This window comes from Oncorhynchus mykiss, chromosome 19, assembly GCF_013265735.2.
Source record: "Oncorhynchus mykiss isolate Arlee chromosome 19, USDA_OmykA_1.1, whole genome shotgun sequence".
Lineage (NCBI taxonomy): Eukaryota > Metazoa > Chordata > Actinopteri > Salmoniformes > Salmonidae > Oncorhynchus > Oncorhynchus mykiss.
Genome location: NC_048583.1, coordinates 44,505,331 through 44,529,722, shown reverse-complemented (window position 1 = coordinate 44,529,722; position 24,392 = coordinate 44,505,331). Strand labels below are relative to the sequence as shown.

Here is a 24,392-nt window from a genome sequence, read left to right as displayed (position 1 = left end):
TAGTAAAGTTTGCTTATATATCTTTGTCTGTCTTGACTACAACGCAAAGCATATTGAAACAGACAGCAGGAAGGGGCAGAATAGAGGAGGCTATTGTTACAAGATTACGGGTGAGTAAGACTTTAAATGTGATAGGAAATAATCAGACAGGAAAGTGTGATTATTGCCAGGAAACAGAGACAGTGGAGCATGTATTTTTACAGTAGCTTGTGGGTGCTTTATATGCACCACAGTCAGTTATGATTGCATGTCAACTTATATTTACTAAATAATTATTAACATATGTCTACTGTATGATGTTTTAATAGAAAAGGGGCTGAGTTAGGATTTCGTTTCTCAGTCTCTGGCCCACACTCCAGTCCATTAGGTCGCGGTAATGCACCATAATGTTGGATGCCAACAGCCGATAAACCCCAACGAAGAAGAAAAATAACATTGTGTGGGTCTTAATATTTTGAACCCACTCTAGCCAATCAGAGCGGAACATGTAGAAACGCTTTTGCCGTTTAAAAGATGTGCGGAAAAAATATTTCAGGGAAACGTAGTCTGCAAGCAATATAGCTAGCTAAGGAATATCAGATTATATAAAAACAAGAGAATAGCTATGTATTCAGGTAAATGCTAGAATACAGATTTAGGCATACGGTAATATACATTAGTTATGGTTAGCTAGCTATGAGAATTGTTAACGTTAGATGATATCGAACGTGGGCTAGTCACACGAGAATGATCGCGCCTAGCTGGGTCGATTTTGCTGGGACTGGATAATTGGCAGTGACTCGGCGGTTGCTTTTAGGTCGACCTAGCTAGTTGTAAGTTACGTGTAGAATGATTTGGTATGTCAAGTTAGCGAGATTGTTTTGAATGAGAAGGGCATACGCAAAGAATTGTTGGCGATTTAAAAGGAAGGAGACGTGCGGACGTGGGTTACGATAGCTCAATTAGCTGTTATACTGACGCGTTAGATTCAAGAGGGATAATAGTAGCTAAGCATTGACCTGCAAGTTGGCTAAGTTGGTACAGTATGTGTTGAAAGATTAAGAAGGCACAGTGAAAGTAATTTGTAAAGTTAAAGATGAAGGTAATGGAAAGAAATGTGATGCGCCTGGCTATTGTGCAACACCTTCGTACTGCTTATGGGATAAAGACTAAGAATTGGAACAAAAACAAAGCAGGCACCAGCTGCAAGTTGACAGCTAACGACAAGGTAACTAAGTCCATTTTTGTTTAGCTTACAAGCTAGATAAACACTCCAATGCTTAACGTTACTCTTAGACAGAATTGTCCAAATTTGGTTGTAAAACTGCCTGAATGAGTCAGTTGGTGGGCTAAGTAGCTAACGTTAGCTAGCTAAAATTCCATGTTTGCAAACCGAGAAACATTGTTACGGAAGTGGTTTGTTTTTGTAACAGATTAGTGTAATTTAGACAGCAGGTTAGGATAATTAACGTCTCAGGTTATGACAATGGTAACGAAGTGGTGTGAAAAGAGTCCTTTTGAGAACCATTCTGGCTGACTAGCTAATTTGCATTCAGTCTGAGCACTTTTGTTAGCCTGTCATTGTAATTCACGTTCATTGTTGGATTAGTCTGTCCGTCTGAATTGTGTTGGGGGTTCATAACTAGCTAGTTAAGTGCATCAAGATGGCCACCATTCTTCCTGTACCCAAGAAGGCAAAGATAACTGAACTAAATGACTACATCCCCATAGCACTCACTTCTGTCATCATGAAGTGCATTGAGAGACTCGTCAAGGATCATATCACCTCCATCTTATTGGCCACCCTAGACCCACCTCCGTTTGCATACCGCAGGTCCACAGACAATGCAATCGCCATCACACTGCCTTATCCTATCTGGACAAGAGGAATACCTCTGTAAGAATGCTGTTCATTGACTAGAGCTCAGCATTTAACACCATAGTACCCTCCAAAAGCATTATCAAGCTGGAGGCCCTGGGTCTCAACCCCGCCCTGTGCAATTGGGTCCTGGACTTTCTGAAGGGCTTACCCCAGGGGGTGAAGGTAGGAAACATCTCTACTTCACTGGGGCCCAACAAGGGTGCGTGCTAAGCCGCCTCCTGTACTCCAGTTCACCCACAACTGCGTGGCCATGCACGCCTACAAACTCAATGATCAGGTTTGCAGACAACACAACAGTAGTGGGCTTGATTACCAACAACGACGAGACAGCCTACAGGGAGGAAGTGAGGGCATTCGGAGTGTGGTTTTTGGAGAAAACAACTCACTCAATGTCAACAAAACAAAGGAAATGATCGTGGACTATCCACATCGAAGGGACAGCAGGGGAGAAGGTGGAAAGCTTCAAGTTTCTTCGTGTACACGTCACAGACAAACTGAAATGGTCCACCCACACGGTGGGTGGAAGAAATGTGGCTTTTCACCCAAAACCCTGACATACTTTTACAGATGCACAATCAAGAGCATCCTGTCAGGCTTTATCACAGCCTGGTACGGCAACTGCACCACCCTCAACCGCAAGGCTCTCCAGAGGGTGGTGTGGTCTGCACAACGCATCACCGGCGGCAAACTACCTGCCCTCCATGACACTTACAGCACTCCAATGTCACAAGAAGGCCAAAAAGATCTTCAAGGACAACAACCACCCGAGCCACTGCCTGTTCACATCATCATCCATAAAGCGAGGTCAGTATAGAGGCATCAAAGCTGGGACCGAGAAGCTGTTTTTCAGTCTCTATCTCAAGGCCATCAGACTGCTAAACAGCAATCACTAACTCCGAGAGGCTGCTGCCTACATTGAGACCCAATCACTGGCCACTTTAAATTAGTCATTAGTGACTTTAAACAATGCCACTTTAAATAATGCCTCTTTAATAGTGTTTACATATCTTACATTACTCATCACATGTATATACTGTATTCTATACCATCTACTGCATCTTGCCTATGCCGCTCAGCAATCGCTCATCCATGTATGTATATGTACATATTCTCATTCACCCCTTTAGATTTATGTGTATTAGGTAGTTGTTGTGAATTTGTTAGATTACTTGTTAGATATTACTGCTGTCGGAACTAGAAGTACAAGCATTTCACTACACTCACATTAACATCTGCTAACCATGTGTATGTGACCAATAAAATTTGATTTGAAGTGAATTGTTGCGAATGATTCAAATGATTGACAATAGTAGACACATTTGGCATACATAATAGTGCACTGGACTGTTTAATTGGGCTTGGTGATGAGACGGTAGTACAAGGCACATGCTTGCTTTTAGGCAGTTAGCCTAATTTGATTTCAGGCAATTGGTTTGGTCCATTAAACTTGTACTTTCCTTGGGCCAGGTGAAAATTACTGGCAGAAAATGTACCAAGTAAAAGGCACAGGGCTGTCATTATACTGTAGTAGGCTATAGGTTGTTGTTTTTCAAAAGCACAGCTAGGCACCTATTTTCCAGTCTCCCTCTAAAATACTTAGCGGAATGTTTGACGCTTGGCAGCCACAACATAGCGCTAGCTTGTATTTGATCAGGTGATGAGTTACTAACTACTTCCTTGGGTAGGGGAATGCCAAACTGTTGTAAAACAGCTTTCAGGGCCTTCTGTTAAATGGGGACAAATCCCGTGTAAAAACTTGTGCCCTTTCAGACATTTCCGTGGCGGGAAGTTGGATGGGATACCAAGTCGAAGCTTATTAGTGAGCTTAGGCCTATGTAGGATAATTTAACCAGCTACCATGCAAAGCCTTCCTTATTGAAATCAAACATGAACTTGTTTTATCATGTTTTCCAGGTGAAAGTGTTTGGTGTACCGCTGGAGAGCCTTCTGCAGTACAATGTGGAGAATGCGAATATACCATGGTAAGATAAACACCTGTCTTAGCTAGAACTTCAACTTTCTAACAACACATTTTGTCGTCCTTCATTTGTGCGTGTTAGGCCAACATTCTCTGTCCTTTGTTTTTGGTCTAATGTTTCTCCCATCCCCTTGCTCTCCAGCTTTCTCATAGATGCATGTGCAAGTCTGCTGGAGCATGTGGATACAGAGGGCTTGTTCAGAAAGTCTGGCTCTGTTGTTCGTCTGAAAGCACTCCGGGTGAGTGATGGCTGGAGATTGACCCTGCTGGAGTTGACCTTGCTATGAATAGGAAGGCTCTGGCTGCTGGAATAGTTAAACACAAGGCCGGATTGTTTTTTTTTCTGTGCAGGTGAAGTTGGATAAGGGTGAGAGGTGCCTGTCCACTGCCCTGCCATGTGATGTGGCTTGCTTGGTCAAGCAGTTCTTTAGGGAGCTGCCAGATCCCGTTATGCCTACAGAGCTGCATGATGCCTTCCTCAAGGCCCAGCAGCTGCCCACAGAGGAGGACAGGACCTATGCCACCCTGCTCCTGTCCTGTGTACTGCCTGACCGGAACATGAGCATTCTACGTTACTTTTTTGGCTTCCTCAACAAAGTCTCTCAAAGGTATGATTTCACAAGTTTGTCTCATTAAATAGTAGCATTTCACACTGTACCATTTTGGACTTGGTCAATCATTTTTTCTCAATCTGGTTTTGCTTTTTCTCTCAGGAGTGGTGTGAATAAGATGGACAGCAGTAACCTGTCTGTGATCCTGGCTCCCAACCTCTTACACGCTGGAGACGGGGCAGACAAGATGAACGCCAGCACAGAGAAACGCCTCAAGCAACAGGCAGCTGTGGTCCACTGCCTTATAGAACACGCTTCAGACTTCGGTAGCAGTTCAAGCCTTGTTATTGTGGTGTCATCAATCAACTGGTGATTGAAAATTAAAAGGGAATGTTCATAGCAAACTGTGTCTAAATGTGTCTCTGTGTGGTAGGTGTGGTACCTCAGTTCATCATGGAGAAGATTCCAGCCATGCTGGGCTGTGAGGCAGATGTTCTGTTCCCTACGCTTGAGCGACTAGAGGACTTGGACACAAATTCAGGGGCCAAGAGGAGATGCAGGCGCAGTCTAGGGGGTAAGATACCCTGGAAGAACATTGCTCGTAGAATTTGTATTTTTTCCAGCATTGGGTCGTCTTTGAAATTATATTAAACGATCCAATGTTATAGGCTTATTCTTCCTCCTCTGTAAATCTCCATTGAATTTCAAGATATGGAATGGTTTTTGCATTGCAGATATGGTCAATGGAGCTCTGAATAAGTTAAAAACAAATAGAACACCCACAAATACTCCCCAGTCAGACAGATATGGTAGGTACCGAGGTCATGTTTCGCCTCCTGCCGTCGAATGAGAGCATCAATGCCCCGTAGCTCTGACGCATTCATTTAATTCAGCCTGCAACAGGGAATCAGCTGCTTGTCTTTCACAGAAATGCAACTCTTAATTTAAATTTGTTTTCAGATGTTTTTTTTCATTTGCGCTTATGTAGTGAATGCGTAGTAACACTGTCTTGTCATTTTTTCCCCCGCTATTACATTACTGATTTGATGGCTGCCCAAATTGTCTTGCCTACTCTGTCTGTGTGCTTGTTTTTGGCTTTAATTTTCTTAATCGACGCAAATCAAGAATTTTAGCGAATTATTTCAGCTGTTCTGAATATTTATCTGTGGGAGACTATGACCTAATAATGAATTCATTCTTGTGATTTTCTTTTTTTTTACCCCACCAGTCTTTTCCTCTGCAACTCCTGTGATAATTACTCCCAGCTCCAAGAGAGAAATTCCTTTGGAATCTGGTCATAGTTATGGATTCTCCAACAAGAAACGGCGATCCATCAAAAATAACCTTGGTGTAGAATTATTTCCTAATTCTCTGTTCGGTGGAAGCTCCACTCCTGGACCAGGTAACTCCACAAGGACTCACAGCTGTATTTAATCAAAGTTTTTATTTTTTACTAAAAAGTATTCATGTGCATTGAGTTTGTTGCTCCTGTTTTTCAGGATACCTTGACCCAAGTGCCTCAAAATCCCTCGACTCCTCCCATAATGCTTTGGCCTTAGTTGGGAGGTCCAGCGGGCAGTCTGCCAGCTCTGCAAGGAGAAAGAGCAAACGACTGAGTCGCCGACATTTTGTCGACAGGTACATACGTCATGTGGTTTATCAAAGGCTATTTCCTGATCCTATGTGGAATTGAAAATGTATTGCTCAAGCAGATGACAACTTATGTCTAAGCTGATAACGATCTCAAACACACCAACTTTTTCATGGCACACTTCTCTCTGTTGCATCGGAGGAGAGGCCTTCTTATTAAATGTTTATATTGTATAATATTTATAACTTGACAATGGTTGAAACAGTATGTTCTTGTCTGTTTTTCAGAGTAGAGTCGGGGAAGGCTGGTTGCTTCTCTCCCAAGGTCACCAAGAAAGAAAATGTTCGCAAGTCCCTGCGCCTTCGTTTCAGCCTGGGCAAGAGCAGCAGAGATCCTGTAAGTGCAGATACCCATGTATGACCTCACACTGATTATCTGCCCCTCAAATGGGAGGAAAAGACTGCTCTCAATCCCAGTCTTGATGATGACCCCCCCCCCCCCCTCCCCTTAGCAAATTGACTAATTGTATTAATCAGAATAAATCATCTACATTTATGCTTGCGGTGCAATTGTAAGGTACAATTTTGCACAGTAGCACTTATTTCTAATCTTTTTAGTTTCTTTTTTTTTGGCTGTTGATTTTATAACAGTTTGGGCAAATGTTTACTTTCAGTAATGCATGCTCAGTTAATAAATTGACTGGAGACCATTTTGAGGTTGTGAGCTTCTACTTGACGTAAATCAAACGTTCTTGTTTTCAAGGCGAGAATTCCGTTATTTCTGCATGACTGTTCTGTAACATTTAATGGAATGTTTATACTGATAAACTAGTGAACCAAGATGTTTATATTCTCAATTCTAGGATCTGAAATATTTAATATAAGTGAAATCTAACATTTTAAGACTTTAAAAACATTTAATATTAACCAAATATTATATTTACCTAAACTGAACTGTAACTTGGTTTATGCATGGGTCACTTTATAATGGCATACTGATGTATATTTGCAATTTAATAAAACAATATTGACCAACACTAATTTCCTATGGCATACTGATGAATATTTGCAATTTAATAAAACAATATTGACCAACACTAATTTCCTCTGAGTAACTTTTTACCATACACCGAAGACCCTTAAATTATGATGCATCAGATTTTCAAAACAACTTTATTTGTCACATGCGCTGAATACAACAAGTCTTTACTGTGAAATGCTTACTTACAAGCCCTTAACCAACAGTGCAGTTCAAGAAGAGTTAAGAAAATATTTCACATAACTTAACAAGGTTTTAGTGTAAGGCAACATTATATGATTGACTAAAAAGTACATGACTCCATCCCAACAATGTCATTTCTTATTCCATGCTGGCGATTCAGAGAGAGGGTTCAGAGTTCATTGGTTGGCGACTTGCCACTCCAGAGAGCACCACCAGTTTTTGCTTCAAAGACGCCAAATTTAGCCCTACTGTTTTGCGAAACAAGAGTGCCTCAAAGGGTGAGTTGCTTTTTTAAAACCTACTAACATTATTTATAATGTACTTTCATAATTTGTGCTAAAGTAATGCATGAAATGGATCAGTGTTTGTTGTCCCTTGTGGGAAGTGATGTCTGCTAATGCCCACTGCTCCACAGGCTCCAAGTTTTACAGTAAGTCAGAGGACAACCTGCTAACCCCCCAGTGTGACGGCAGTGCCCTCCGGACGTCTTGGAGTGGGGAGACCCCTGACGAGGGCCATGTCTTCAGCGGAGGCTCCTTCACCGACACCCCCATTAACATGTGTCTGAAGAACAACTACTACTCTGAGCCTGCCATCGTGGTGGCCAAGCCCCCCATGGTGGCCAGCTTCCCCAAGAAGCTGTGCTGTGCCTCCAGAGCTGAGAGCCTCGAGAGTGAGTGCTCATTCAGCCGGACTCTGACCAGGCCCACCCTGCTCAAGATCAAAAGAGCCTTCACTGAGTCCGGCAGCGACCTACAGGGAGTACTGAGGGATGACGGTGCCCCCTCTGAAGGGGGCAAGGCAACACAGCCTGAGAACACTCAAACCGATTCAACAGATTCAACTCCTTCTGAATCTTCTACACTCAAAGGTGTGTCACCAAACAAAGAGCGTTCTGGCATGCCAACTCCTTGGAGGCATCTGGCTGATGACCACAACATCACATTTGGTCAGATTGAGTTTGTTCCTCTGTCTCCCTTGTATATAGATAGTGCCCTGTTTGAAGTGGGAGGATGTGGCAGTCTGTCAGAGAAGGCCTGTGACTGGTCACTGTGTGCTGGTGACAGGTCTATAGCTGGAGAGGCAGATACTGTGGCTGAGCAAGTGAACTGCAGCAAGCTGATCGATGCCCTGGACATCCAGAGCCCTGCTCACTTCACACGCAGCATTGCTGCTGGGGTCCAGTCCACTCCATACAGAGCTTCAGGGCCGGAGTACTTTCAGGAGCTCAAGACCCCTCTTCCCCCTCTGGGTACAGTGCCTGTAATGGTACATGTTGAGGCTGTGGCATCCCCAGAACCCAGTGCCCACCCCCAGAGGCAGGAACAGCAGCCGTTGGAGCTGCCTTCCCCAGGCATCCTGGAGACCTGCAGGCTAAGGGTGGTAGACCACATCCAGCGCTTCAATAAGCTCACCCTGTGTTCACCCAAATCACAGGCCAAAGCAGTCAGGTCCCCCCTCAAGTTCCAGCGTACTCCTGTGCGCCAGTCTATCCGCAGGATCAACTCCTTGCTGGGGGGCAGGTGGCCTGTACCGGCTGGTATCACCTCCTCCAGCCAGGTAACCACCATCCCTGTGGGAGAGGCTGTCAGCCTGGAGAGTGGCCTGTCTGCTGGGGCTCAGCGCCAGCCAAACGATCAGGGAGGCCCCACACTTGACAAGGTCCGCTCCACAAAAACCTGCTCTCCTCCAGTCCCACCCAAGAAGCCAGCCAGCATCGCCGGCAAACCCAGGAATTACACTCTAAGCGACGTGACCAACAAGGTACAACTGAAGACCAAAGGTGTGACACCTGTTAAAGACCCAGGAGGTGAAGGTGAGAGGTCTGTGGTACAGCAGGTGGCTGAGAAGGATGTGTATTACTACAGAGGCTCCCCCAGGAACCTCCTCAACGAGGGCAGATTGCTGTCAGCCACCAAGCCCATAGACCTCTAGTCTAGTAGAACTCACCCTTCACTATGCAGGTCTCCCTATCTGGATATATACTGTCTCATTTATATAGCTTCAAAACATTCCCTCAATTTTTGTGTCTTCAGTTGTTTTCAGGGATTTAATTTATTTTGCTTCTTAGATGCTGTTCTTTGAGTGCTTGGGTTGACTGATCTGTTGCATTGCCTTACTAGTTTACTACTTTTGCACATGCATATCAGTGTAAAGGAATGTTTATTTTTTGAAGGTGTTTGTAGTCTGTTAGACTAGTGTGAAAGGCAATTGCTGAACGGTTGGGTGTATGGCTTGAAGGTGTTAGAGTTAAAGGACAACACCACTTTATAACCAGTTATTATGCTGTTCGTATATGCCCCACCATAAGATCTGAAACGAATTTGTCTGTCATACTGCACGATTCCTAGTTTTTGTCATTTAAGCTTCTGCACTGCCCTCATCTACAGTATACTGCAATTCCCAGGGTGCGTTTCACCTACCAGGATGCAATACTCCGTCCAGTCGACAGTTAGCTTTACAAGCTTCATCTGAGTGCATTTCATATTATAATGCTTGCATGTATATCATGCTGAATATATGTTCATCCCACTGTCACCAATCAACTGCATTAAACTCAAATAATAGAATTTAGATGCTAACGAATGCTAAGCATAAGTTACTGTATCTGAGGGTTAGCTAGCATTCTAGCTAGCCTGACTGTTACATCCGAAATAGGTTTTTGCAACAATAACAGCTGAGTTTAATCTTAGCTACTGTCTTAAACAACATCCAAACAACATGTAGGCCTGTTAGAACACATGTATTATGACATTTACAGGCAAATCACTATGGAATCCTAGTCTCTCATTTAAGCCTGTATATTTTGTGCTGACATTAGCAATGTTAGCTAAGTAGCTAACCCTGTTCCATTGGAAGTAGTGTGCTCAACAATAGCTGCCAAATATAGCCTTAGCAACCATCCAACAATATTAGGCCTATTGGAACTAATGAGAATATAGTCTATTTGGAGCTGCAACTTTGTTGGTGGTGGGAGTGGTTTTGCCAAATGGAATCATGGCGATTTGAGCCTTGAACAACAAACACATGGATGTAAACTAGCTATACATACCTATAGGTTTTTGAGCGTCTATTTATTTACAGATGTTATTAGACGAAGACAACCGAGCAACATATGATCAGAACTAGATGGGTTATATCGATAGCTGAAAATGACTGTCCATTTATTTTATTAGTCATTTCAGGGATCCTACTTGAAAAAATAATCTGGTTTTGCGCATCACTAAACAGTCAATATACATGAAATCATGAAGTTACACAAACTGTGTAAGACTTCATAACAACCCAGATGTTAGAAGTGGCAAATTTGCCCGTTAAGGTTTTATTTTTGCTTTTCTTAATTTTTTCATTGCGGTCCTAATTTGGTAAAGGTCTACGAAACTGTTTCCCTACTTTTATTTTCTAGAATTACTATGTTCATTTGCTTTGGATTAAACATGTGAACTGACCAAGACACCTTCGGGGGGGATTTATGAATAAAACTTGTCAAGCCGTATTTATTTAAAGCACCTCTGCATTGCAGTCTGACCATTTCAAAACTTGTCATTTTTGTTAAATACACTGCTCAAAAAAATAAAGGGAACACTTAAACACAATGTAACTCCAAGTCAATCACACTTCTGTGAAATCAAACTGTCCACTTAGGAAGCAACACCGATTGACAGTAAATTTCACATGCTGTTGTGCAAATGGAATAGACAACAGGTGGAAATTATAGGCAATTAGCAAGACACCCCCAATAAAGGAGTGGTTCTGCAGGTGGAGACCACAGACCACTTCTCAGTTCCTATGCTTCCTGGCTGATGTTTTGGAAACTTTTGAATGCTGGCGGTGCTTTCACTCTAGTGGTAGCATGAGACAGAGTCTACAACCCACACAAGTGGCTCAGGTAGTGCAGCTCATCCAGGATGGCACATCAATGTGATCTGTGGCAAGAAGCTTTTCTGTGTCTGTCAGCGTAGTGTCCTGAGCATGGAGGCGCTACCAGGAGACAGGCCAGTACATCAGGAGACGTGGAGGAGGCCGTAGGAGGGCAACAACCCAGCAGCAGGACCGCTACCTCCGCCTTTGTGCAAGGAGGAGCGCTGCCAGAGCCCTGCAAAATGACCTCCAGCAGGCCACAAATGTGCATGTGTCTGCTCAAACGGTCAGAAACAGACTCCATGATGGCCCGACGTCCACAGGCTGGGGTTGTGCTTACAGCCCAACACCGTGCAGGACGTTTGGCATTTGCCAGAGAACACCAAGTTTGGCAAATTCGCCACTGGCACCCTGTGCTCTTCACAGATGAAAGCAGGTTCACACTTTGCACATGTGGCAGTCTGGAGACGCTGTGGAGAACGTTCTGCTGCCTGCAACATCCTCCAGCATGACCGGTTTGGCAGTGGGTCAGTCATGGTGTGGGGTGGCATTTCTTTGGGGGGCCGCACAGCCCTCCATGTGCTCGCCAGAGGTAGCCTGACTGCCATTAGGTACCGAGATGAGATCCTCAGACCCCTTGTGAGACCATATGCTGGTGCGGTTGGCCCTGGGTTCCTCCTAAAGCAAGACAATGCTAGACCTCATGTGGCTGGAGTGTGTCAGCAGTTCCTGCAAGAGGAAGGCATTGATAATATGGACTGGCCCGCCCGTTCCCCAGACCTGAATCCAATTGAGCACATCTGGGACATCATGTCTCGCTCCATCCACCAACGCCACAGACTGTCCAGGAGTTGGCGGATGCTTTAGTCCAGGTCTGGGAGGAGATCCCTCAGGAGACCATCCGCCACCTCATCAGGAGCATGCCCAGGCGTTGTAGGGAGGTCATACAGGCACGTGGAGGCCACACCACACACTACTGAGCCTCATTTTGATTTGTTTTAAGGACATTACATCAAAGTTGGATCTGCCCGTAGTGTGGTTTTCCACTTTAATTTTGAGTGTGACTCCAAATCCAGACCTCCATGGGTTGATAAATTTGATTTCCATTGATAATTTTTTGTGTGATTTTGTTGTCAGCACATTCAACTATGTAAAGAAAAAAGTATTTAATAAGAATATTTCATTCATTCAGATTTAGGATGTGTTATTTTAGTGTTCCCTTTATTTTTTTGAGCAGTGTAAAAAAAATGGGAACAATTCATAATACTGTGTGCACACATGCTGTTTAGGACATATCATATAGGGCATATAGGGCATTCCCAAACTGGCAGATTTTAAAAGACGGATTTAAAGAAAACAGTAAATCCATTCCACGTGATTAGAAGTTTTGGAAATCTGTTCCAAACTATTCCCATGCATAATAGAGAGATGTGATCATGTAAATAATGAAAGGTTTGACATGATTGTTTTAGTCAAATGTTATAACTGTTTGGCCACCTGACCATCCTTCATGAAGAAATTGTCCAGAGGCTGAATCGAGCCAATCACCTCTGGTAATTGCAACTTCTTCCAGAAGGGGGTGTACTAAAATCACTTGTTGGGGCAGCTCGAATGTATACTGAACAAAAATATAAATGCAACATGCAATATATATTTTTTAATGTTCATATAAGGAAATTGGTCAATTGAAATAAATGAATTAGACCCTAATCTATCGATCTCACATTACTGGGAATACAGATATGCATCTGTTGGTCAGGATACCTTTAAATGCTGTTTAATCAGCTTCTTCATATGCCACACCTGTCAGGTGGATGGATTATCTGGCAAAGGAGATATAATCACTAACGGATGTAAACAAAATTGACAAAAGCTTTTTGTGCATATGGAACATTTCTGGGATCTTTTTATTTCAGCTCATGACACATGGGACCAAGACTTTTCATGTTGCGTTTTATATTTTTGTTCAGTATACATTTTGGAGTATATAAAACTGGTGGAACAACAATTTGGACCACAATATGTTATGAAAGTGACTATGTGGTGGCATCAGGTGATCATTCCAGACATTTGATAATGCCATTGGTAAAACATCTGTTCATTTGGCAGTTCTGCATTGGTTATCCCTGCTATATTGCTATGTGCACATGTAGAAAAAAATTCCCTGGTGCTAGAACTGAGTAAACATTAACAATATAATGCAAAACCCAAGCTGCACAGTGCAGTAGAAAATCAAACCCAATGACCAGTCCCTATCATAGCGTATTGCTTTCTAAATAGACATATAGACAAAGAAAACATTTGGAGCATTGACCCTTACCCTAAGAAAGGTAGAATGAACATTACTGAGCGATAGACAGTGAAGAGCTGCGAGAGACGCATTGCCATCTCTAGTTTGTTAGCCATCATAAATTGCTTAGAAAAAAAGAGTATATTCAAGTTCATAAGATTTAAACAAAACTAGACATCTGTTTTGTGACAAAACTGCACATTTTATTTAGTGGCCTTTTATTGTTCCAAGCACAAGGTGCACCTGTGTAACGATCATGCTGTTTAATCAGCTTCTTGATATGCCATGAGAAATGCTCACTAACAGGGATGTAAACAATTTTGTGCACAAAATTAGAGAGAAATGTGATTTTTGTGCATATTTCTGGGATCTTTTATTTCAGCTCATGAAACATGTTGTGTTTATATTTTTGTTCAGTGTAGCAGCACTACTGTATTTCATATGAGATTTGGCTGTGATTTATGTGACTGCTTAATCCAGCAGGTGGTGCCCTGTCTGTCTTTTTGAGAATGTCTGTGCCACAGGCTGACACTACTCTCACCTACAAGGGAAAGAGAAGCTTGTGAAGGCATATCACTATTGATCCATAGCAATGTAACGGAATTTGGATAACAAAATTTGATCAACATGATATCACTATTCCTCTCAGTTGAATCAAAAGCGTGTCTGATAACCTCAGGCAAATGACCTTACCACTGCACACCTTTAGCACTGGTCATGGAATATTTATGAGGACATCAATAAATAAACTATAGTTGTTATTGAGGTGTTTAGACCTCAAACATTATAGACAGAGGGGAGGGGATATGTGGATATGATTGAATACTGCGCAATGGTCACTATCTGGAATAAAAATCATGGATAAAGTGCATATGTAGTGCATACGATGTCCCTAACGACCCACTACACACATCAGCTATGTGGTCTGTTATCCTATTAAAAATATACATTTGTAGATTGTTTTATTATTTGAGACTAATTTGGGTTAAAAGGGGAGACCATTTTTCACTAGTTTAGATTATCAGTAGGCTATCAAGCCATGATGGCGTGTTAAATCTGAAAATAATAATTGCACACAATGCATCCTGACGAGGTCTTGTCAACTAATTGAATTGATTCGATTCAGCAATAGGAATACCATCGCATTGCTGGCACGTCAATTAATTGCTTTCACACCACATTCACCACAGTCCTGTGCACAATCGTAATGTGCGCTGCATGTCTTTTTGTTTGAAAGCCCTTTATATTATCATGGCTTTGCATTATGTTGACGTTGCTGCGAATATTGGCCGCCAACCATGTGTTGCGCAGATGGGGCCAGTAGACCTACAAATAATGCACTACTCTGACGAGCAACAGAGTGGAAATACTCAGGATTACGGTTATAACTGCAAACATGGCCTAATCAACAAATCCACTTCTTTCAGAACTCAACATATCCTGTGCAGACCTTCAGCATAGGCGCTGTGCCAGTCATTTGGCACACGGGTGTGGATATATATGCCTCAGGAAAAACGCCTGACTACCGAATATGAAGTAAAGTTGCCTAAAATAATCAAAGGTGTAGATTACTGTGACTGGTTTATCCGATAGAAAAACATTTGTTTTATTTTTATATTCTAAGATGCATAGCTAGCAGTTTATTTGCCAAGGTGAAGTATGGATCGTTCCTGTCCTCAACAACGTGTAGGCTATAAACTATAGGCCTACTAAAGCTTAAACATAACACATATTGACGCACTGTCTTTGCCCCATAATCATTAAAAGGACTGTTTATGAAACGGTCTTAAAAGGTGTAAATGGACGGGAATCAAGTGAGACAAAGGAGTCTATAGGCGGAAATGTCAGGAATAAAATGAGACTTGTCTTGTGGGGCTTATGTTTTCATTTCGAAACAATCAATTTTTGCCGTGGGGTGTGTCGGGCTTTTCTCTAATAGATATTCAAACTAATTTCTCAGCATTTCTTTACAGCACTCATGACAGTTTCCAACGCACTAAGCAAGAGCTAAAAAAATCTATGAAAGATTTTCACAACTTTTGTCTGTTTTCTATAAGGCTAAACATACGTCTAATTGAAATCAAACATTTCTCAATTTGGCGAGACAGGTGACAAACACTTCGGTCAGAACATTTTGTGATTAATTTAACCTAATGTTTTGTGGCTTATTCGTTTCGCAATCGTAAGTAACAATTTGGGTCTTTGGCAAAGTAATGCATCCAAATAAATACAAATATTATTTTATTTTGTATTTCTCCAAATCGGGAACAGCTCACGGAAATTATAATTTCAGGATACATTTCGCATTAACACACCCCATACTACCTAGCCTAAAATGCTAATATCATGATTGGATAGGGGAAAGTTTGAATAATTCAGTAAATACGTTTATTCTATTGAAAAATGAATTTAACTGCAATTTAGTCTTGTGGAACTATGCCTATGCTATGAAATGTGATCAATTTATTCCGAGTCTACCATTTACTTCTCATGAATATATTGCCAAAACTAGCTCTGTCATTATAAATTGAATCAATAAATGGTAGCGTGCAATCCAGTTGGGCCACATGCATTGTTAGCCTATTTGTGGTAAACTTTCTTATAGCCTACAGTCCTATCACATGTCACTGTATCAATTGGCATCCCCAAAAGGGATGAATCAAATCAAAGTGTATTGGTCTCATACAGATGCACCGAAATGCTTGTGTTTCCAGCTCCAACAGTGCAGTAATGCCAATAAATACAAAACAATAAACACATAATCAAAAAGTACGGAATAGTGCATTAACAAAATATTCAGACCCGTTGACTTTTTCCACATTTGGCAACCTTAGTCTTATTTTAATTTATTTTAATTTTTATTTCACCTTTATTTAACCAGGTAGGCTAGTTGAGAACAAGTTCTCATTTGCAACTGCGACCTGGCCAAGATAAAGCATAGAAATTTGACACACACAACAACACAGAGTTACACATGGAATAAACAAAACATACAGTCAATAATACAATAGAAAAAAAGAAACCAAAAAGTCTATATACAGTGAGTGCAAATGAGGTAAGGTAAGGGAGTTAAGGCAATAAATAGGCCATAATGGCGAAGTAATTACAATATAGCAATTAAACACTGGAATGGTAGATGTGCAGATGATGCATGTGCAAGTAAAGATACTGGGGTGCAAAGGAGCAAAATAAATAAATACAGTATGGGGATGAGGTAGATAGATGGGCTGTTTACTGATGGGTTATGTACAGGTGCAGTGATCTGTGAGCTGCTCTGACAGCTGGTGCTTAAAGCTAGTGGTGGAGATATGAGTCTTCAACTTCAGTGATTTTTGCAGTTTGTTCCAGTCATTGGCAGCAGAGAACTGGATGGAAAGGCGACCAAAGGAGGAATTGGCTTTGGGGGTGACCAGTGAGATATACCTGCTGGAGCGTGTGCTACGAGTGGGTGCTGCTATGGTGAGTATGAAGTGAGGGCCAACCAACGAGAGCGTACAGGTCGCAGTGGTGGGTAGTGTATGGGGCTTTGGTGACCAAACTGATGGCACTGTGATAGACTGCACCCAATTTGTTGAGTAGAGTGTTGGAGGCTATTTTATAAATGACATCGCTGAAGTCGAGGATCGGTAGGATGGTCAGTTTTACGAGGGTATGTTTGGCAGCATGAGTGAAGGATGCTTTGTTGCAATGTAGGAAGATTCGATTCTAGATTTAATTTTGGATTGAAGATGCTTAATGTGAGTCTGGAAGGAGAGTTTACAGTCTAACCAGACACCTAGGTATTTGTAGTTGTGATGCTGGACGGGCGGTTAGGTGCGGGCAGTGATCGATTGAATAGCATGCATTTCGTTTTACTTGCTTTTAAGAGCAGTTGGTGGCCACGGAAGGAGAGTTGTATGGCATTGAAGCTCGTCTGGAGGTTAGTTAACACAGTGTCAAAAGAGGGGCCAGAAGTATACAGAATGGTGTCGTCTGCGTAGAGGTGGATCAGAGAATTACCAGCAGCAAGAACTGCATCATTGATATATACAGAGAAGAGAGTGGGCCCTAGAATTGAACCCTGTGGCACCCCCATAGAGACTGCCAGAGGTCCGGACAACACTGACACACTGAACTCTATCAGAGAAGTAGTTGGTAAACCAAGCGAGGCAATCATTTGAGAAACCAAGGCTGTCGAGTCTGCCAATAAGAATGTGGTGATTGACAGAGTCGAAAGCCTTGGCCAGGTTGATAAATACAGCTGCACAGTAATGTCTCTTATCGATGGCGGTTATGATGTCGTTTAGGACCTTGAGCATGGCTGAGGTGCACCCATGACCAGCTCTGAAACCAGATTGCGTAGTGGAGAATGTACGGTGGGATTCGAAATGGTCGGTAATCTGTTTGTTAACTTGGCTTTCGAGGACCTTAGAAAGACAGGGTAGGATAGATATAGGTCTGTAGCAGTTTGACTCTAGAGTGACACCCCCTTTGAAGAGGGGGATGACTGCGGCAGCTTTCCAATCTTTGGCAATCTCAGACGTTACGAAAGAGAAGTTGAACAGGCTAGTAATAGGGGCTTTGGTGGGTTGCTGTGGAGGGTGCCGTGCAGTTGACCAGGGTAGGGGTAGCCAGGTGGAAAGCATGGTCAGCCGTCGAGAAATGCTTATTGAAATTCTCAATTATAGTGGATTTATCGCTGGTAACAGTGTTTCCTAGCCTCAGAGCAATGGGAAGCTGGGAGGAGGTGCTCTTATTCTCCATGGACTTTACAGTGTCCCACAACTTTTTTGAGTTTGTACTACAGGATGCAAATTTGTGTTTAAAAAAGCTAGGTTTAGCTTTCCTAACTGCCTGTGTATATTTGTTCCTAACTTCCCTGAAAAGTTGCACATCACGGGGGCTGGTCGATGCTGTTGCAGAATGCCACAGGATGTTTTTGTGCTGGTCAAAGGCAGTCAGGTCTGGAGTGAACCAAGGGATATATCTGTTCCTGGTTCTACATTTTGTGAATGGGGCATGCTTATTTAAGATGGTGAGGAAGGCACTTTTAAAGAATAACCAGGCATCCTCTACTGACGGGATGAGGATATGTCATTCCAGGATACCCCGGCCAGGTCGATTAGAAAGGCCTGCTCACAGAAGTGTTTTAGGGAGCGTTTGACAGTGATGAGGGGTGATCGTTTGGTCACAGACCCATTACGGATGCAGGCAATGAGGCAGTGCTCGCTGAGATCTTGATTGAAAACAGCAGAGGTGTATTTGAAGGGCGAGTTAGGATGATATCTATAAGGGTGCTTGTTTCTGGAAAGGTGAATTTTTCGAAGTAGAAGCTTGAATTGTTTGGGTACAGACCTGGATAGTAAAGACAGAACTTTGCAGGCTATCTTTGCAGTAGATTGCAACACCGCCCCCTTTGGCAGTTCTATCTTGGCGGGAAATGTTATAGTTAGGGATGGAGGTTTCAGGGGTTTTGGTGGTTTTCCTAAGCCAGGATTCAGACACGGCTAAGACACCATGGTTGGCAGTAAAACAAACTTAGTGAGTAGGCTTCTAATGTTAACATGCATGAAACCAAGGCTTTTACGGTTCCAGAAGTCAACAAATGAGAGCACCTGAGGAGTAGGAGTGGAGCTAGACACTGCAGGACCTGGATTAACCTCTACCTCACCAGAGGAACAGAGGAGAAGTAGGATAAGCGTACGGCTAAATGCTATACGAACTGGCCGTCTAGCACGTTCGGAACAGAGAGTTAAAGGAGCAGGTTTCTAGTCTAGAATGGAATAAATGTTTTTTCCCCCTAATTAATCTACACACAATACCCCATAATGAGAAAGCGAAAACAGGTTTTAGAAATGTTTGCAAATGTATTAAAAATGAAAAAAATTAAGAAATATTTCATTTACGTAAGTATTCAGACCCTTTACTCAAGTACTTTGTTGAAGCACCTTGAGCAGCGATTAGAGCCTCAAGTCTTCTTGGGTATGACGCTACAAGTTTGGCACGCCTGTATTTGGGGAGTTTCTCACATTCTTCTCTGCAGATCCTCTCAAGCTCTGTCAGGTTGGATGGGGAGCGTCGCTGGACAGCAACGTTCAGGTTTCTCCAGAGATGTTCGATTGCGTTCAAGTCCGGGCTCTGACTGGGTAACTCAAGGACATTCAGAGACTTGTCCCGAGGCCACTCCTGCGTTGTCTTGCTGGTGAAGCTTCGCCCCAGTCTGAGGTACTGAGCGCTCTTGAGCAGGTTTTCATCAAGGATCTGTCTGTACTATGCTCTATTTATCTTTCCCACGATTCTGACAAGTCTCCCAGTCCCTGCTGCTGAAAAACAACCCTAGAGCATGATGCTGCCACCACCATAAGGATTGTGCCAGGTGTTCAGGTGTCTCCAGACGTGACACTTGGCATTGAGGCCAAAGTGTTCAATCTTGGTTTCATCAGACCTGAGAATGTTGTTTCTCATGGTCTGAGAATCCTTTAGGTGCCTTTTGGCAAACTCCAAGCGGGCTGTCATGTGCCTTTTACTGAGGAGTGGCTTCGGTCTGGCCATAAAGGCCCGAATGGTGGAGGTTCTCCCATCTCCATAGTGAAACTCTGGAGCTCTGTCAGAGTGACCATCAGGTTCTTGGTCAATTTCCTGACCAAGGCCCTTCTCCCTCGGCTGCTCAGTTTGGCCGTGCAGCCAGCCCTAGGAAGAGTCTTAGTGGTTCCAAGCTTCTTCCATTTAAGAATGATGGAGGCCACTTGGGGACCTTCAATGTTGCAGAAATGTTTTGGTACCCTTCCCCAGAGCTGTGCCTCGACATAATCCTGTCTCTGAGCTCTTTGGACAATTCCTTCAACCTCATGGCTTGGTTTTTGCTCTGACATGCACTGTCAGCTGTGGAACCTTATATAGACGTGTGTACCTTGCCAAATCATGTCCAATCAATGTAATTTAGCACAGGTAGACTCCAATCAAGTTGTAGAAATATCTCAAGGATGATCAATGGAAACAGGATGCACCTGAGCTCATTTTCGAGTCTAATAGCAAAGGGTCTGAATACTTATGTAAATAAGGTATTTCTGTTTTTTATTTGAATAAATTTGCAAACATTCCTGAATTCATTCCTGTTTTGGCAATATATATATATATATACTATATATATATATATATATATATATATATATATATATATATATAGTACCAGTCAAAAGTGTGGACACACCTACTCATTCAAGAGTTTTTCTTTATTTATACTTTTTTCTAGTAGTAAAGACATCAAACTATGAAGTAACCCATATGGAATCATGTAGTCAACAAAACAAATCAACATTTATTTTAGATTCTTGACAGTAGTCACCCTTCGCCTTGGTGACAACTTTGCACACTCTTGGCATTCTCTCAACCAGCTGCATGAGGTCACCTGGAATGCATTTCAATTAGCAGGTGTGCCTTGTTAAAAGTTAATTTGTGTAATTTCTTTCCTTCTTAATGCGTTTGAGCCAATCAGTTGTGTTATGACAAGGTAGGAGTGGTAAACAGAATATAGCCCTATTTGGTATACCAAAAATACCAAGTCCATATTATTGCAAGAACAGCTCAAATAAGCAAAGAGAAACGACAGTCCATCATTACGTTAAGACATGAATGTCAGTCAATCCGGAACATTTCAAGAACTTTGAAAGTTTTTTCAAGTGCCGTTGCAAAAATCATCAAGCGCTAGGATGAAACTTGCTCTCATGAGGACCACCACAGGAAAGGAAGACCCAGAGTTACCTATGTTGCAGAGGATAAATTCATTAGAGTTACCAGCTTCAGAAATTGCAGGCCAAATAAATGCTTCACAGAGTTCAAGTAATAGACACATCTCAACATCAACTGTTCAGAGGAGACTGTGTGAATCAGGCCTTCATGGTTGAATTGTTGCAAATAAAGCACTACCAAAGGACACCAATAAGAAGAAGACACTTGCTTGGGCCAAGAAACAATGGACATTAGACCAGTGGAAATCTGTCCTTGATGAGTCCAAATTTGAGATTTTTGGTTCCAACTGCCGTGTCTTTGTGAGTCTCAGAGTAGGTGAACGGATGATCTACGCATGTGTGGTTCCCACCATGAAATGTGGAGGAGGAGGTGTGATGGTGTGGCGGTGCTTTTCTGGTGACACTGTCTGTGATTTATAATTCAAGGCATACTTAACCAGCATGGCTACCACAGCATTCTGCAGTGAAACACCAACCCATCTGGTTTGCACTTAGTGGGACTTTCATTTGTTTTTCAACAGAAAAATGACCCAAAACACACTTCAAAACACTTTGTGTAAGGGCTATTTGACCAATAAGGAGAGTGATAGAGTGCTGCATTAGATGACCTGGCCTCCACAATACCCCACCTCAACCCAATTGAGATGGTTTGGAATGAGTTGGACCGCAATGAAGGAAAAGCAGCCAACAAGTACGTACTCAGCATATGTGGGAACTCCTTCAAGACTGTTGGGAAAGCATTTCAGTTGAAGCTGGTTGAGAGAATGATTTCATAGTTTTGATGTCTTCACTATTATTTTACAATGTAGTTGAGTATCTGGAGCATCAGCATTTACATTGTCTAGCTGGAGAATCCGACGCCTCACAAGTCCTCAACTGGCAGCTTCATTAAATAGTACCCACAAAACACCAGTCTCAACATCAACAGTGAAGAGGTGACTCCAGGATGCTGGCCTTCTATGCAAAGTTGCAAAGAAAAATCCATATCTCAGAATGGCCAATAAAAAGAAAAGATTAAGATGGGCAAAAGAACACACACTGGATAGAGGAACTCTGCCTACAAGGCCAGCATCCCGGAGTCGCCTCTTCACTGTTGACATTGAGACTGGTGTTTTGCGGGTACTATTTAATGAAGCTGCCAGAACACAGAGGAACTCTGCCTAGAAGGCCATTTTGAGCCTGTAATCGAACCCACAAATGTTGTTGCTCCAGATACTCAACTAGTCTAAAGAAGGCCAGTTTTATTGCTTCTTTAATCTGAACAACAGTTTTCAGCTGTGCTAACATAATTGCAAAAGGGTTTTCTAATGATCATTTAGCCTTTTAAAATGATAAACTTGGATTAGCTAACACAAAGTGCCATTGGCACACAGGAGTGATGGTTGCTGATAATGGGCCTCTGTACGCCTATGTAGATATTCCATAACAAATCTGCCGTTTCCAGCTGCAATAGTCATTTACAACATTAACAATGTCTACACTGTATTTCTGACCAATTTAATGTTATTTTAATGCACAAAAAAAATGTTTTTCTTTTAAAAAAAAGGACATTTCTAAGTGACCCCAAACTTTTGAACGGTACATATATATATATATATATATATATATATATATATATATAGACTTGGTATATATATGTATATATATATATATATATATATATATATATATATATATATATATATACATATATATACCAAGTCTATATATATATATATATATATATATATATATATATATATATATATATATATATATATATACATATATATACCAAGTCTATATATATATATATATATATATGTACCGTTCAAAAGTTTGGGGTCACTTAGAAATGTCATTTTTTTAAAAAGAAAAACAATATATATATATATATATATATATATAGGTATGTATGGACAGTATGTATAAATAAAGCTTGATTTGAGTCAAATATATAAAAAGAAAAGGTGTATACAGCAGTAGTTATATAGGATGAGACATGACTAGAATTTACTATATACATATAAAGTGGGAAACAGCATGTAAACATTATTGAAATGACCAGTGTTCAATGGGGCAGCAGTCTCTAAGGTTCAGGGTAAAAGTACAGGGTGGTTGCCGGCTAGTAACAATGACTAAGGTTCAAGGCAGGAAACTGGGCAGAGACCGGCTAATGGTGAATGTATGGCCTGGAGATAGAAGCTGTTTATCTCTTGGCCCAAGCTTTGATGCACCTGTACTGTCTCTGCCTTCTAGATGGTAGTGGGGTGAACTGGCCATGGCTCTGGTGGCTGAGGCCTTTGTTGGTCTTCTTGGCCTTCCTGTGACACTGGGCACTGTAGATGTCCTGGAGGGCAGGCAGTGTGCCCCCGGTGATACGTTAGGTTGTTTGGGCTGTAGGACAGTGCAATTGCCATACTAGGCGGTGATGCAGCTCAACAGAATGCTCTTGATGGTGCATCTGTAGAGGTTTGTGAGGGTCTTAGGGGCCAAGTGTGTCAGTTTGGAGGGACATTTTCAAGTCCTCAATGATGTGCATGCTGAGGAACTTGAAGCTTTTGACCCTCTTCACAGCCCCGTCAATGTGGATGGGGCGTGTTCTCTTTCCTGTCATGTAGTTCACGATCAGCTCCTTCGTTTTGTTGACGTTGAGGGAGAGTTTATTTTCCTGGCACCATTCCGCCAGGGCTCTCACCTCCTCCCTGTAGGCTGTCTCGTCTTTGTTAGTAATCAAGCCTACCCATGTTGTGTCATCAGCAAACTTGATGATTGAGTTGGAGACCTGCGTGACAACGCAGTCATGAGTGAACAGGGAGTACAGGAGGGGGCTGAGCATGAACCACTGTGGAGCCCCTGTATTGAGGATCAGCGTGGCTGAGGTGTTGTTGCCTACCTTCAACACCTGGGGTCGGCCAGTCAGGAATAGGACCCAGTTGCACAGGGCAGGGTTCAGACCCAGGGCCCTGAGCTTAAAGATGAGCTTTGACTAATATGTAATAATCATTATCATGTAATTTCTATCATGTAAAAAGCAGAATGTAAAATAAACCATAACTGCCCCCTCTCTTCTCTCCCCATCTGTAAACATAGCCTATAGAAAATGTGAGATATTAGAGATAACATGCAGATGAGTAAAATAGGCTAGACTTACTTTATATTTATGACATGCATTACATTCCCAAATGTGTGCCCAGTTCAGCACTGAAGTCTGCATGGTTTCCATGAACTTCGTGCCAAAGTTCTCCTACACCCCCTCCCCCATGATATTCCTTGGTTGTCTGTTTTCTTAAAGTGTATTCGGGGAAGTGTTGAGGGGGCGGATAGTTTTGA

At 42.2% G+C, this 24,392-nt stretch overlaps 1 protein-coding gene across 2 annotated transcripts; it reads left to right on the top strand.

Moving 5' to 3' along the window:
* The first annotated feature begins 446 nt into the window (after window positions 1–446).
* Window positions 447–10,809, top strand: LOC110497957 (rho GTPase-activating protein 11A). Of its 2 annotated transcripts, XM_021574442.2 has the most exons (12): window positions 447–1,207; window positions 3,776–3,843; window positions 3,982–4,078; window positions 4,191–4,447; window positions 4,553–4,716; window positions 4,824–4,964; window positions 5,125–5,199; window positions 5,619–5,792; window positions 5,890–6,028; window positions 6,269–6,377; window positions 7,363–7,480; window positions 7,618–10,809. In XM_021574442.2, exons 1-12 carry the CDS (start codon window positions 1,076–1,078, stop codon window positions 9,135–9,137), a joined length of 2,994 nt encoding a protein of 997 aa, XP_021430117.2. In that variant the 5' UTR covers window positions 447–1,075; the 3' UTR covers window positions 9,138–10,809. The 2 variants fall into 2 exon arrangements, with proteins under 2 accessions (XP_021430117.2, XP_021430119.2); XM_021574444.2 differs by lacking the exon at window positions 5,125–5,199 and having other exon boundaries at window positions 448–1,207.
* Window positions 10,810–24,392: the final 13,583 nt, after the last annotated feature.

What these genes read in the sequence shown, in the direction of transcription:
- LOC110497957 (XM_021574442.2), top strand. Translation starts at nt 1,076, where the DNA reads ATGAAGGTAATGGAAAGAAATGTGATGCGCCTGGCTATTGTGCAACAC. An exon ending in CTCAACAAAGTCTCTCAAAG is followed by an intron (nt 4,448 to 4,552) that starts GTATGATTTCAC and finishes TTTTTCTCTCAG; the next exon opens with GAGTGGTGTGAATAAGATGG. An exon ending in GCAAGAGCAGCAGAGATCCT is followed by an intron (nt 6,378 to 7,362) that starts GTAAGTGCAGAT and finishes CTGGCGATTCAG; the next exon opens with AGAGAGGGTTCAGAGTTCAT.